Source organism: Haliotis rubra, unplaced genomic scaffold (assembly GCF_003918875.1).
Source record: "Haliotis rubra isolate DU_JTF1 unplaced genomic scaffold, ASM391887v1 Scf319, whole genome shotgun sequence".
Lineage (NCBI taxonomy): Eukaryota > Metazoa > Mollusca > Gastropoda > Lepetellida > Haliotidae > Haliotis > Haliotis rubra.
In genome coordinates, this window is record NW_025766990.1 from 51675 (window position 1) to 64704 (window position 13030).

General features: G+C 41.5%; 1 protein-coding gene across 1 annotated transcript in view; it reads left to right on the plus strand.

The window, feature by feature from the left end:
* The first annotated feature begins 6782 nt into the window (after window positions 1–6782).
* LOC124283641 (adhesion G protein-coupled receptor E3-like) overlaps window positions 6783–13030 on the plus strand; it is a 31869-nt gene continuing 25621 nt past the window's right edge. The window contains exons 1-8 of the mRNA XM_046719634.1: window positions 6783–6816; window positions 7573–7656; window positions 7955–8179; window positions 8610–8825; window positions 9491–9625; window positions 10170–10268; window positions 11910–12004; window positions 12581–12772. Of these exons, the coding sequence (XP_046575590.1) occupies window positions 6783–6816; window positions 7573–7656; window positions 7955–8179; window positions 8610–8825; window positions 9491–9625; window positions 10170–10268; window positions 11910–12004; window positions 12581–12772 (1080 nt within the window). The remainder of the gene's footprint in view (window positions 6817–7572; window positions 7657–7954; window positions 8180–8609; window positions 8826–9490; window positions 9626–10169; window positions 10269–11909; window positions 12005–12580; window positions 12773–13030) is intronic.

A 13030-nucleotide genomic window follows, 5' to 3' on the forward strand; every position in this document is an offset into this window, starting at 1 on the left:
CGAACACAACGCGTTTTTATATTTCCAGAGCCCCGGTGCTCGAACATAACGTGTATTTATATATCTCCAGAGTTCCATTGCTCGAACACAACGTGTATTTATATATCTCCAGAGTTCCGGTGCTCGAACATAACATGTATTTATATATCTCCAGAGTTCCAGTGCTCGAACATAACGTTAATTTATATATCTCCAGAGGTCCAGTGCTCGAACACAGCGTGTATTTATATATCTCCAGAGTTCCAGTGCTCGGACATAACATGTATTTATATATCTCCAGAGTTCCATTGCTCGAAAACACGTGTATAGAGAATTTACAAGTGTGTGACGGTACACAAGACTGTGATGATGGGAGTGATGAAGGAAGATGTCGTAAGTATTCTACACATGTGGCACACTCTTCAAAATACGAGGAGCGGTGGGGTAGCATTGTGGTTAAAGCGGTCGCCTGTAACGAGTTCGATTTCGCACACGTGTATGGTGTGTGAAGCCCACTTCTGATGTCCCCCGCCATGATATTGCTGGAATACTGTCAAAACAACGCTCACTCACTAGTGCAGGGGCTTGTGTAGCAAATGTATTTTCCGATGAAAGTGCGTGTTAGTTTTTGGACCATTGATAATTGAAACCAATATTGCATGTGGGTTCAGAAAAGCCACGGTTCCATTATTTTCTCATGAATATAAGTGTCATTCTGGGGTAACGGAACATCGGTACCCATAATCGAACCGGAACGCCAATGTGAGAAAGCATATTTTCATAAACCTATCTCAACATATGCATGTAGGATATCTAAATCTACCTTGTTATGGGTGCTTTACAACTATCATTATATAGTATGCCTCTCAATAATATATGTATGCACAATAATCACTATAATAAAAATTGCATCTGCCAAAACCATGCTTTTTTGCAGAGGGTATGTATTCAACCCTGTTTGTGTGCGTGCGTGCGTGCGTGTTGCATTAATCGTAGAGCTTAAGGACTACGTTTTGTGGTTAGAGGAAAATTGCAAAAGTCCTCACAGCCCGGGCAGGATGTAGGCAATTTCCTATTGTCACACCTGTGTCAATTACCTGGTCAAACAAGTAATGCTTCGACTACCTTGACAACAACCAGACTAAGAACTTTACAGTGGAAAAACTTGGCATTTTAATTTAAATGAATATACATGGAATCATTGGTGACATAGTTTACTAATATGAAGGCGTTCCATTTTGTTCACATGGGGATTTTCATTAAATGTTCATCAAAAAAATATTTACTTCATCATGTGTCTTAAAAATGCGAGGAAAAGTTGTGTATTTTATATTATTTTAAAAATAAACTTTGTTTATTTGGCAGTAAGGCTTAATACAATTTCTGAGTATTTATGTGTTTTATATTTTACATTTCGTCTATTTCGCCACTGATTTGATATTTTCATTTGCGCCATGCCATCTTTTGAACTTTTAGAATAGTTGCATAACTACTCAACTAATGCAGCTACTATCCCAACGTCGCTGCAATATTGAAATCGAATTCGAACCTCATTTCATAATCTTGCACCTGAATTTCAGATTGTTATAAGAAATATGACAGGACGGATGGGTGTTGCGTGCCACTTGCTTTTAATTTTATTAGTGGTTTGATTGTATTTAGGTCGATTAATCAAGGCAAAATAAGTAAATGTTCCATAATTGTAACTTAACAGCAGCTTGCTTCCTCACTCCGAATTTGGCTCAACGTGTAGATATATATATATCTCCAGAGATCCAGTGCTCAAGCACAACGTGTATTTATATATCTCCAGAGCTCCAGTGCCCGAGCACAACATGTATTTATATATCTCCAGAGTTCCAGTGCTCGAACACAACGTGTATTTATATATCTCCAGAGTTCCAGTGCTCGAACACAACATGTATTTATATATCTCCAGAGCTCCAGTGCTCGAACACAACGTGTATTTATATATCTCCAGAGTTCCAGTGCTCGAACACAACGTGTATTTATATATCTCCAGAGTTCCAGTGCTCGAACACAACGTGTATTTATATATCTTCAGAATTCCAGTGCTCGGACAGAACGTGTATTCATATATCTCCAGAGTTCCAGTGCTCGAACACAACGTGTATTTATATATCTCCAGAGCTCCAGTGCTCGAACACAACATGTATTTATATATCTGCAGAGCTCCATTGCTCGAACACAACGTGTATTTATATATCTCCAGAGGTCCAGTGCTCGAACACAGCGTGTATTTATATATCTCCAGAGTTCCAGTGTTCGGACATAACGTGTATTTATATATCTCCAGAGTTCCAGTGCTCGAACACGTGTATAGAGAATGTACAAGTGTGTGACGGTACACAAGGCTGTGATGATGGGAGTGATGAAGGAAGATGTCGTAAGTATTCTACACATGTGGCACACTCTTTAAAATACGAGGAGCGGTGGGGTAGCATTGTGGTTAAAGCGGTCGCCTGTAACGAGTTCGATTCCGCACACGTATGGTGTGTGAAGCCCACTTCTGATGTCCCCCGCCATGATATTGCTGGAATACTGTCAAAACAACGCTCACTCACTAGTGCAGGGGCTTGTGTAGCAAATGTATTTTCCTATGAAAGTGCGTGTTAGTTTTTGGACCATTGATAATTGAAACCAATATTGCATGTGGGTTCAGAAAAGCCACGGTTCCATTATTTTCTCATGAATATAAGTGTCATTCTGGGGTAACGGAACATCGGTACCCATAATCGAACCGGAACGCCAATGTGAGAAAGCATATTTTCATAAACCTATCACAACATATGCATGTAGGATATCTAAATCTACCTTGTTATGGGTGCTTTACAACTATCATTATATAGTAGGCCTCTCAATAATATATGTATGCACAATAATCACTATAATAAAATTGCATCTGCCAAAACCATGCTTTTGCAGAGGGTATGTATTCAACCCTGTTTGTGTGCGTGCGTGCGTGCGTGCGTGTTGCATTAATCGTAGAGCTTAAGGACTACGTTTTGTGGTTAGAGGAAAATGGCAAAGTCCTCACAGCCCGGGCAGGATGTAGGCAATTTCCTATTGTCACACCTGTGTCAATTACCTGGTCAAACAAGTAATGCTTCGACTACCTTGACAACAACCAGACTAAGAACTTTACAGTGGAAAAACTTGGCATTTTAATTTAAATGAATATACATGGAATCATTGGTGACATAGTTTGACTAATATGAAGGCGTTCCATTTTGTTCACATGGGGATTTTCATTAAATGTTCATCAAAAAATATTTACTTCATCACGTGTCTTAAAATGCGAGGAAAAGTTGTGTATTTTATATTATTTTAAAATAAACTTTGTTTATTTGGCAGTAAGGCTTAATACAATTTCTGAGTATTTATGTGTTTTATATTTTACATTTCGTCTATTTCGCCACTGATTTGATATTTTCATTTGCGCCATGCCATCTTTTGAACTTTTAGAATAGTTGCATAACTACTCAACTAATGCAGCTACTATCCCAACGTCGCTGCAATATTGAAATCGAATTCGAACCTCATTTCATAATCTTGCACCTGAATTTCAGATTGTTATAAGAAATATGACAGGACGGATGGGTGTTGCGCCACTTGCTTTTAATTTTATTAGTGGTTTGATTGTATTTAGGTCGATTAATCAAGGCAAAATAAGTAAATGTTTCATAATTGTAACTTAACAGCAGCTTGCTTCCTCACTCCGAATTTGGCTCAACGTGTAGATATATATATATCTCCAGAGATCCAGTGCTCAAGCACAACGTGTATTTATATATCTCCAGAGCTCCAGTGCTCTAGCACAACGTATTTATATATCTCCAGAGTTCCAGTGCTCGAACACAACGTGTATTTATATATCTCCAGAGTTCCAGTGCTCGAACACAACATGTATTTATATATCTCCAGAGCTCCAGTGCTCGAACACAACGTGTATTTATATATCAGAATTTCCAGTCTCCAGAGTTCCAGTGCTCAAGCACAACGTGTATTTATATATCTCCAGAGCTCCAGTGCTCGAGCACAACGTGTATTTATATATCCCCAGAGTTCAAGTGCTCGAACACAACGTATGTATTTATATATCTCCAGAGTTCCAGTGCTCGAACACAACGTGTATTTATATATCTCCAGAATTCCAGTGCTTTGAACACAACATGTATTTATATATCTCCAGAGTTCAAGTGCTCGAACACAACGTGTATTTATATATCTCCAGAGGTCCAGTGCTCGAACACAACGTGTATGTATATATCTCCAGAGATTCCAGTGCTCGGACATAACATGTATTTTATATATCTCCAGAGTTCCAGTGCTCGAACACGTGTATAGAGAATTTACAAGTGTGTGACGGTACACAAGACTGTGATGATGGGAGTGATGAAGGAAGATGTCGTAAATTATTCTACATGTATGTGGCACACTCTTCAAAAATACGAGGAGCGGTGGGGTAGCATTGTGGTTAAAGCGGTCGCCTGTAACGAGTTCGATTTCGCACACGTGTATGGTGTGTGAAGCCCACTTCTGATGTCCCCGCCATGATATTGCTGCTGGAATACTGTCAAAACAACGCTCACTCACTAGTGCAGGGGCTTGTGTAGCAAATGTATTTTCCTATGAAAGTGCGTGTTAGTTTTGGACCATTGATAATTGAAATCAATATTGCATGTGGGTTCAGAAAAGCCACGGTTCCATTATTTTCTCATGAAACCGAATATAAGTGTCATTCTGGGGTAACGGAACATCGGTACCCATAATCGAACCGGAACGCCAATGTGAGAAAGCATATTTTCATAAACCTATCACAACATATGCATGTAGGATATCAAAATCTACCTTGTTATGGGTGCTTTACAACTATCATTATATAGTATGCCTCTCAATAATATATGTATGCACAATTATCACTATAATAATAATTGCATCTGCCAAAACCATGCTTTTTTGCAGAGGGTATGTATTCAACCCCGTTTGTGTGCGTGCGTGCGTGCGTGCGTGCGTGCGTGTTGCATCCTCTCTCAGTTCTGTACCTTCCCTAGCTCTGACCACACTGTTACACCTGGGTACCTTCCCTCAGTTGCATCCTCTTCCAGTTCTGTACCTCCCCTAGCTCTGACCACACTGTTACACCTGGGTACCTTCCCTCAGTTGCATCCTCTTCCAGTTCTGTACCTCCCCTAGCTCTGACCACACTGTTTCAGGGTACCTTCCCTCAGTTGCATCCTCTTCCAGTTCTGTACCTCCCCTAGCTCTGACCACACTGTTACACCTGGGTACCTTCCCTCAGTTGCATCCTCTCCAGTTCTGTACCTCCTAGCTCTGACCACACTGTTTTCAGGGTACCTTCTCCCGTTGCACCCTCTCCCATTTCTGTAACACACACACACACACACACACACACACACACACACACACACACACACACACACACACACACACACACACACACACACACACACACACACACACACACACACACCCTTAGCTCTGGCCAAACTGTTACACCTGGGTACCTTCCTGTGGCAGCCCTCTCTCCCAGCTGTGCCCTCTCTAGGTCTCCGCTCTGTTACAGCTGGGGACCTCCCTAGCTGCCTGCCACAGCTAGGGACCATCCTTGGGTACACAGCTGTGCATCCTTTCCAAGGTCAGTACCTCCCCACAGCTGTATCTTTCAGCTCTGTACCCACTCCAATGTCCATACAATACACATGGCATGAGAAGAATTCAATACTTGATTTCACTGAAAATGGAATCCGTATCCCACACTGTGACAAATCCTTTTTTGGGCACTATCTCTTGATTAGTAAAAATTCCAGGTTAGTTAATAATGAGAACCAGGGAGTACAACAGTTGTCGTCGTGATCAGTTTTGTTCCTTCCATGTAGAGCCGCGCCCCTCTCACCTGCCATCCCCCCCACTGCAGGCCCTTCCTGTCCATATAGAACCCACCCCTCCATTCCTTGCTTTCCCACTGTACCCAGGCCCTTCCTGTCCATGTAGAGCCATCGCCCCTCCTCACCTGCTCCCCACTGCAGGCCCTTCCTGTCCATATAGAGCCCACCCCTCCCCCACCCCTCTTCCTTGCTTCCCCACTGTAGGCCCTTCCTGTCCATGTAGAGCCTCGCCCCTCTCACCTGCTCCCCCACTGCAGGCCCTTCCTGTCCATATAGAACCCACCCCTCTTCCTTGCTTCCCCACTGTAGGCCCTTCCTGTCCATGTAGAGCCTCGCCCCTCTCACCTGCTCCCCCACTGCAGGCCCTTCCTGTCCATATAGAACCCACCCCTCTTCCTTGCTTCCCCACTGTAGGCCCTTCCTCTCCATGTATTTATAAAATATGACATTCATTCTATGGGAGAAATCTAATTGTTCCAGGGTATTATCAAAGATTCATGTTCCAGGGTATTATCAAAGATGCATGTTCCAGGGTATTATCAAAGATTAAGCCTGTTTAACAATAGAGCAGACAAATAAGAGAAACTGTTATATTCAGAACATGACTAGCGTATGCGGTGCGGTGTGGTAGCCCTGTGGTTAAATCGTTCTCTAGTCACGCCGATAACCATGGTTCGATTCCTCAAGTGGGCACTGTTTGGAAAATCTCTCTCTGGAGTTCCTCGTTGTGATAGTGTTGAGCTATATCTTAAGGGGGCGTAAAACAACATCTAGTCACTCATGAACGCGATATAACGCATTACTTTGTTCCAAGTATTTGGGAGTAGAATACTGGTTGGTTCCTCTGTCAGGATTAAAGCAAAAGCAAGAAAGATGTTCTATGGTCTCGGTATCGTGTCCATAAGAGGTAGGTCTGGGATATTCCATTTCTCACTCTCTCGCTATTTGGAAAATGAGATGTTTTATTGGACGAGGACACGTCCTGTGAAATTGAATCTTCATTTCGACTGGCCCTCACTCTCCATGTCAGGCACACTGAACTATATATAATGTGACTTTTTTATTGTGCCTGTTTGTTCTTTTTAGTTGTTTAACGCCACTCGCAGCAATATTCCAGCTATATGACGGCGGTCTGTAAATAATCGATTATGGACCAGACAATCCAGTGATCAACAGCATAGGCAACGATCTCCGAAACTTGGATTAAATGACATTTGTCCACCAAGTTAGCGAGCCTGACCACCCGACCATGTTCGTCGCCTCGAACGAAAAGCATGGGTTGCTGAAGATCAATTCTAACCCGGATCCTTACGGGTATTGATTTATGCGAGACATATGGCAAAGTGACTTCAATATAGACCTTCTAGATTATGTTTGGCACATAGCTTTTTCAGGTGTATATGTTTCAGTGTTAAACGATTCGTATAAATCTATGGAACAAATCTTCATGTACTAATATGTTTCCCGTTCGTGATGTGCAATCTCGTCCTAATAATTGTAGTTGAAAAAGAAGGTTTTATTAGATGCATAACGGTATCACAATACGTTGGAAAGGGTCTCTTCGCTCGATTAATATGCTTACATAGAATATACTAGAATAAAATGGCTATGCGTCCCACATACAAGATTAAATTGACATGTTATGATTCTGCATATTCAACAGGGGATTGCGCATCCCCCACAAGTACAACAACGACAACACCTTCAACGACTGCGAAGCCAACTACAACAACAGTCATCAATCCTGGTGAGAGCCTTTTGAAAAGTCTTTTTCGGAATAGTAAACGGTACAAACGGTGACAAAAAGTGATACACACAGACACAGACACGGTTACAGACACTGAAAGCCTGCTTCATCACTTGAATATTTGTGAGGATTATTGGACAAGAATTGGCATTAGTTAATGCATTGCACTCCCAATGTCATGGATTTAGATATCTGAGAGTAGTTTGCTGGTCCTCCCCGAATTATGTACAGGCAGCCGTGCTTAAACAGAATATTGCTGACTGTTGGGTTAAACAGCATCCACACTATTTTGTTTCAGCGAACATCACAGGGAAGTGCAATCAGACGGACCAGACGTACATCAGTGGCGAAACAACGGTAGAGGTCGGCTGTATCTTCCAGTCTTCCAGAAATCTCGCTGTTACCTGCCAGAAAGGAGACACCTTGATCTCATCTTCTGATAGAATACTCTATCGAACACGACGTCAACCTCACTCGATTTCTGTTCAGCTAAAGTTTACGCCAATCTTGCGCCGCGATAGAGGTAAGCAAGACAATCGTCTGGGAGTAAATTTACTTCCTTTGTTATTCCATCGTGTTTATTCAGTCACTTATCTTACTGATGTCTGTTGGATTCTTAATTACTATTTCCTTACCAATGGTTAGATTGGACCTGTTGTGAAAATGTTACCTAACAAATATTGCAAGCCTGAGGATTGACCTCTTTTTTATGTTGGTTCAACTTCCAGTTAAACCTGCTGTAAATCATTGTTACCTAGCAACATTTTCAAATGATCAACATATGCTGCAAAGGTGAGGATTCATTTTTTTTTGTGTCGTTACAAGGTTCTTCAGATCCTTGATGACATGTATCTCGGAAAGCTGACAAAATAATGAATAAATGTTCCGTTGCGACAATCCTATTTTCCAGCCTGGCCAATAATATATGTGTCCTACATCTCTCTATATTCTAGGTAACTACTCCTGCAAGGCTACCGTGGATGAGTCATCAAGGGAGATACCTTTCTCCATGCAGGTGTTTGAAAATCCGACTGTGACGTTGTTCCCGTCTACGCTGTCCCTGCAGAAAGGTGGTCAGAGGAACCTCACTTGCAAGGTTACCAACACAGGTGCTGTGAAGACGATCCCTGCAAGTCTGATTTGGTGCCGCCCAGGTGGATCCATCATAGGTCAGTGTTGAATGTGTGATCATGTGGAAATGAAAGTGAAATGTCACTGAAACTGTATATTGCCTCACCCCAATTACGTCCAATCCAGATACATAATCCGTCATATTTGCAGTACCGCGGTCTGTGCTGAATTATATATTCCGGCAAAACTGAAATGTTGGTCATGTATGCAGATGCATATCACTCCTTCATCCATTGTATTGAATACTCACATAAACTCGACACTCGTTTTAAATAAAATGTTTCTTTATGTCGAGCAGTTGAAACCTTGGATGTCACTATCGCATTACTTTTGAGGTTCAGTTGAACATGCTCTGTTTTAACGGACATTCCAAAGCTGGTCATACTGCTTCTGCTGATATTAGTGTGACCAGCGTTACAGCATTCAAGAGCCAAGTAAACATATCAAATAAAACGTGTGCATGACATTTCTAAACGTGTCGCATTAATGGACATCATGATTCAGTTACCACTTTTGAGAATAGATGTATAGGTGTAAACGTCAGTTGCTTTAGTTAAGGTTCTTTGAAAAAAAAGGCTAGCAAGATATACTAATTTAACTGCTATGATTGACAAAACATAAACAAACTTTGCTTTGACAAAGAGAAGGTGTGTTCTTATGATGCGCTATAGAACATGTAGACGACTTTGACTTTTTCTATCAGACAAATCGAAAGTCGTGAGAGTTAGAGAAGGGATTGAGAGGCTGATGCTGAACTCGACTGACGCATCTGGAAACTACATGTGTGGTGTCACCAACTGCACAGAAACAGCTACTCTTGTTGTCATCAAGCCAGGAGGTAATGGCAATACATCCTTATCGGAATCCAGTTAGTCATTCTCAAGGCAACCAGTGAGTGCTAGTTTTCGGCAACCCATGCTTGTCGTAAGAGGCGAAAAGAGGCTGGACCGACCAGCTGAATTCTTGCATGTCATTATATGCCAGGTGCGGTGATCAGTACTCATGATATCAATCACTGGATTATTTAAAGACGATCGTCATAAATCTGGTTTATTGCCGAGTGCAGCGAACAATAAACCCATTAAATTGTTTTGCTTTGTTGTCATGGAGTGAAAGGTAAACCGCTGTATGTCCTGAAGCGTTGACCGAGACGGGAATGAACTGGTCGGTACCTAATAAATGAGAGGGCTGATTTGTCGGTCATTTTCAATACTGACAACATGCGTGTAATGTTTCTCATGTTTGTCTGACCTGTTGAGTACAACCTCTCAATCCTTCAACAATACTTTCCGAGGAAGTAACTTCCTTGCAGTGTTAAATTAATATATATGTCCCTAGTATGTATGGTCTCAGTGTGTTACATTCAATATAACTGCTTGTAGAAAAGCTGTGTCCTGAAATCACAGACTCCAGAGGAACAGAGTGGCCTCAGACTGTTGGAAATACGACCATGGTGCTGCCCTGTCCTGGGGGATTTCAAGGTTTGTGTGTTGAGGTGTTATGGAAAGAGCTGATGATATCTGACTTCTATGTGTTATAACATGCATTGTTGAACTTACATTTCCTTTGTGAAAGAGAGGTATAAAGCTTTGAACGGTAAGGTATGTGAGTGCTGAATATAATGTAAACTACGAATTCCCAGGAACCACTTAATTTAGTTCGTTATAGGTGTAGTTCGTTATAGGCGTATTTCGTTATAGGCGTAGTTCGTTATAGGCGTAGTACGGTATAGGCGCAGTACGTTATAGGCGTAGTTCGTTATAAGGTGTAGTACGTTATAGGCGTAGTTCGTTATAGGCGTAGTTCGTTATAGGTGTAGTACGGTATAGGCGTAGTTCATTATAGGCGTAGTTCGTCATAGGCGTAGTACGGTATAGGCGTAGTTCGTTATAGGCGTAGTACGGTATAGGCGTAGTTCGTTATAGGTGTAGTACGTTATAGGCGTAGTTCGTTATAGGCACTACGATATAGAGCAAATTGTTCTGCCAAACAGTGTTCTCTTCGTTTTAAGGGTGTTCGTTACAAACGTAGTTTTCTATAGTTCGTGGTAGTTTGCCATTGTGGCAGAACTATTGATGCGTTACAGAGTTTTCTATAGTTCGTGGTAGTTTGCCATTGTGGCAGAACTATTAATGCGGTACAGAGTATAGTCTAATGAGAGATTTTCGTGGTCGTTTGCAATTGTGACAGGACTATCGATACGGTACAGAGTATAGTCTAATGAGAGATTGTTCGTGGTAGTTTGCCATTGTGGCAGAACTATCGATACGGTACAGAGTATAGTCTAATGAGAGATTGTTCGTGGTAGTTTGCCATTGTGGCAGGACTATCGATACGGTACAGAGGAACCAAGGATTATACTAAGTGCGATAATGGGATTCAAGCCTCAGTCAGTTTATCCTCGCACCGCTGGTGCTAATCAATAATATTTTTGTATTGTCCGAATATTTGTTCATTCCTAAAAAGTAAGAGAAAGGAGGCTGAGACCCCCATTACCTTTCAGGGAGTGAACATATACAAGACCTTCTCCTCCTTACATCAGATGTCTGATTTATAACATTGACAAAACAAGGATTCAGTTAAACATTTGAAAACATGTGTCGAGTTTGCCTGTTGCACGCGAAGAGTCAGTGCCGTGTCAAAATGTAAATATAGTTCTGTCTATTTAATTGACAAACTGTTTCAATCCCTGAAAGATTTTGGAACGTTTATAAAATCGAACGATGTAGTTCAAAACTTCCATAATTTTAGGAAAATCTATCGTAATAAGTGATCATGATATGACCTAACTTGACAAATATACAAACAGAAATGAAAATATATGAAATTTATACATTTCTTTAGAAAGTTTATTTTGACAGTTTGAAAGTTTAGTTTTGAAGCTAGATTATACTATAATATACTATTATACTATATACTATGTCTATACAAATAGCGTTTGAGTGACTGAAAGATGTTTCACGTCCAAGTGTCAGCATTAAATGTGATTGAGAGTGTGAACGACAATCCAAGCCCGCCAGTCACAATGAGAGAAGGTCATAAACTAATCCTCAATATCTGTTATGGATGTATCCACACAATTAGATAAAACTGTTTGTGCAATGACCTTTTTAATCTTGAAGGTAACGTTCGACGTGTCTGTGACGTCACTGGTGAGTGGGAAGAAGTAAACTACATAACCTGCGTGAGAGAGGAGATAGCCCAATTAGAGGAAAAGGTTAGTTAACACAACGTGGTGGTCAAACAGCGTCTTTGATACAAGTGTGGCGTGACGATTACTTGTTGATCAATGTCATTGTCAGATAACCAGTGAAGATCCGGGTTTGAATTGGTCTTCAGCAGCTTGTCGAGAGAGGAGACTAACAAGATCGGGTGATCAGGCTCGCTGACTTGGTTGACACATGTTATGGTATCTCAATTTCGTAGATCGATGCTCATGATGTTGACCACTGGATTGTTTGTTCCAGTCTCGATTATTTACAGACAGCCGCTATAAAACTGAAGAATTGCTGAGTGCGGCATTAAACAACAAACAAGCAAGCAAACAAACAAACAAACGATTTCTCGTTTCTTTGATTTTCAACGGAATCGTAAAACAATATTACTAAGAATAGCCAGTCTGTGTAACGCTTGCATTTCGGTATCTGCGATCACTGATAAAGGAAGAGGTTAGGTAAACAACGAACATTTCTGATGATACACAACATTTGTCCATTCGTCGATATTTAATGAAACAGTTCAAGCATACTAGGAAGAACACGGAAGTGAACATCTTTGTACCTCTTGTGTTTAGGTTGCTTCGATCACCGAAGGAGCTGTGTCCAGTGAAGCTGTCAAGAATGTGCTGGAGAAGCTGCAGGAGGTTACCAAGGTCAACGACTCCTCTGCAGGGGATCTGGACAAATTCATTGACCTTGTGGACACGCTGGTCAGTGCAGTGAGCAGGTCTGGTTCACCAATTGTAGTGGACACTGCTACAGCACGGGTAAGATCTATACCCTGTATCTATGCTAACCTGCTAACTGCCCACCGGACTACTGCCACCTGTCTCTCTCTCTCTCTCTCTCTCTGTCTCTCTCTCTCTCTCTCTCTCTCTCTCTCTCTCTCTCTCTCTCTCTCTCTCTCTCTCTCTCTCTCTCTCTCTCTCTCTCTCTCTCTCTCTCTCTCTCTCTCTCTCTCTCTCTCTCTCCCCGTCCATTGTACCCCACCCCAACAACTGCCCCTGGGTTAATTGCCCCCCCGG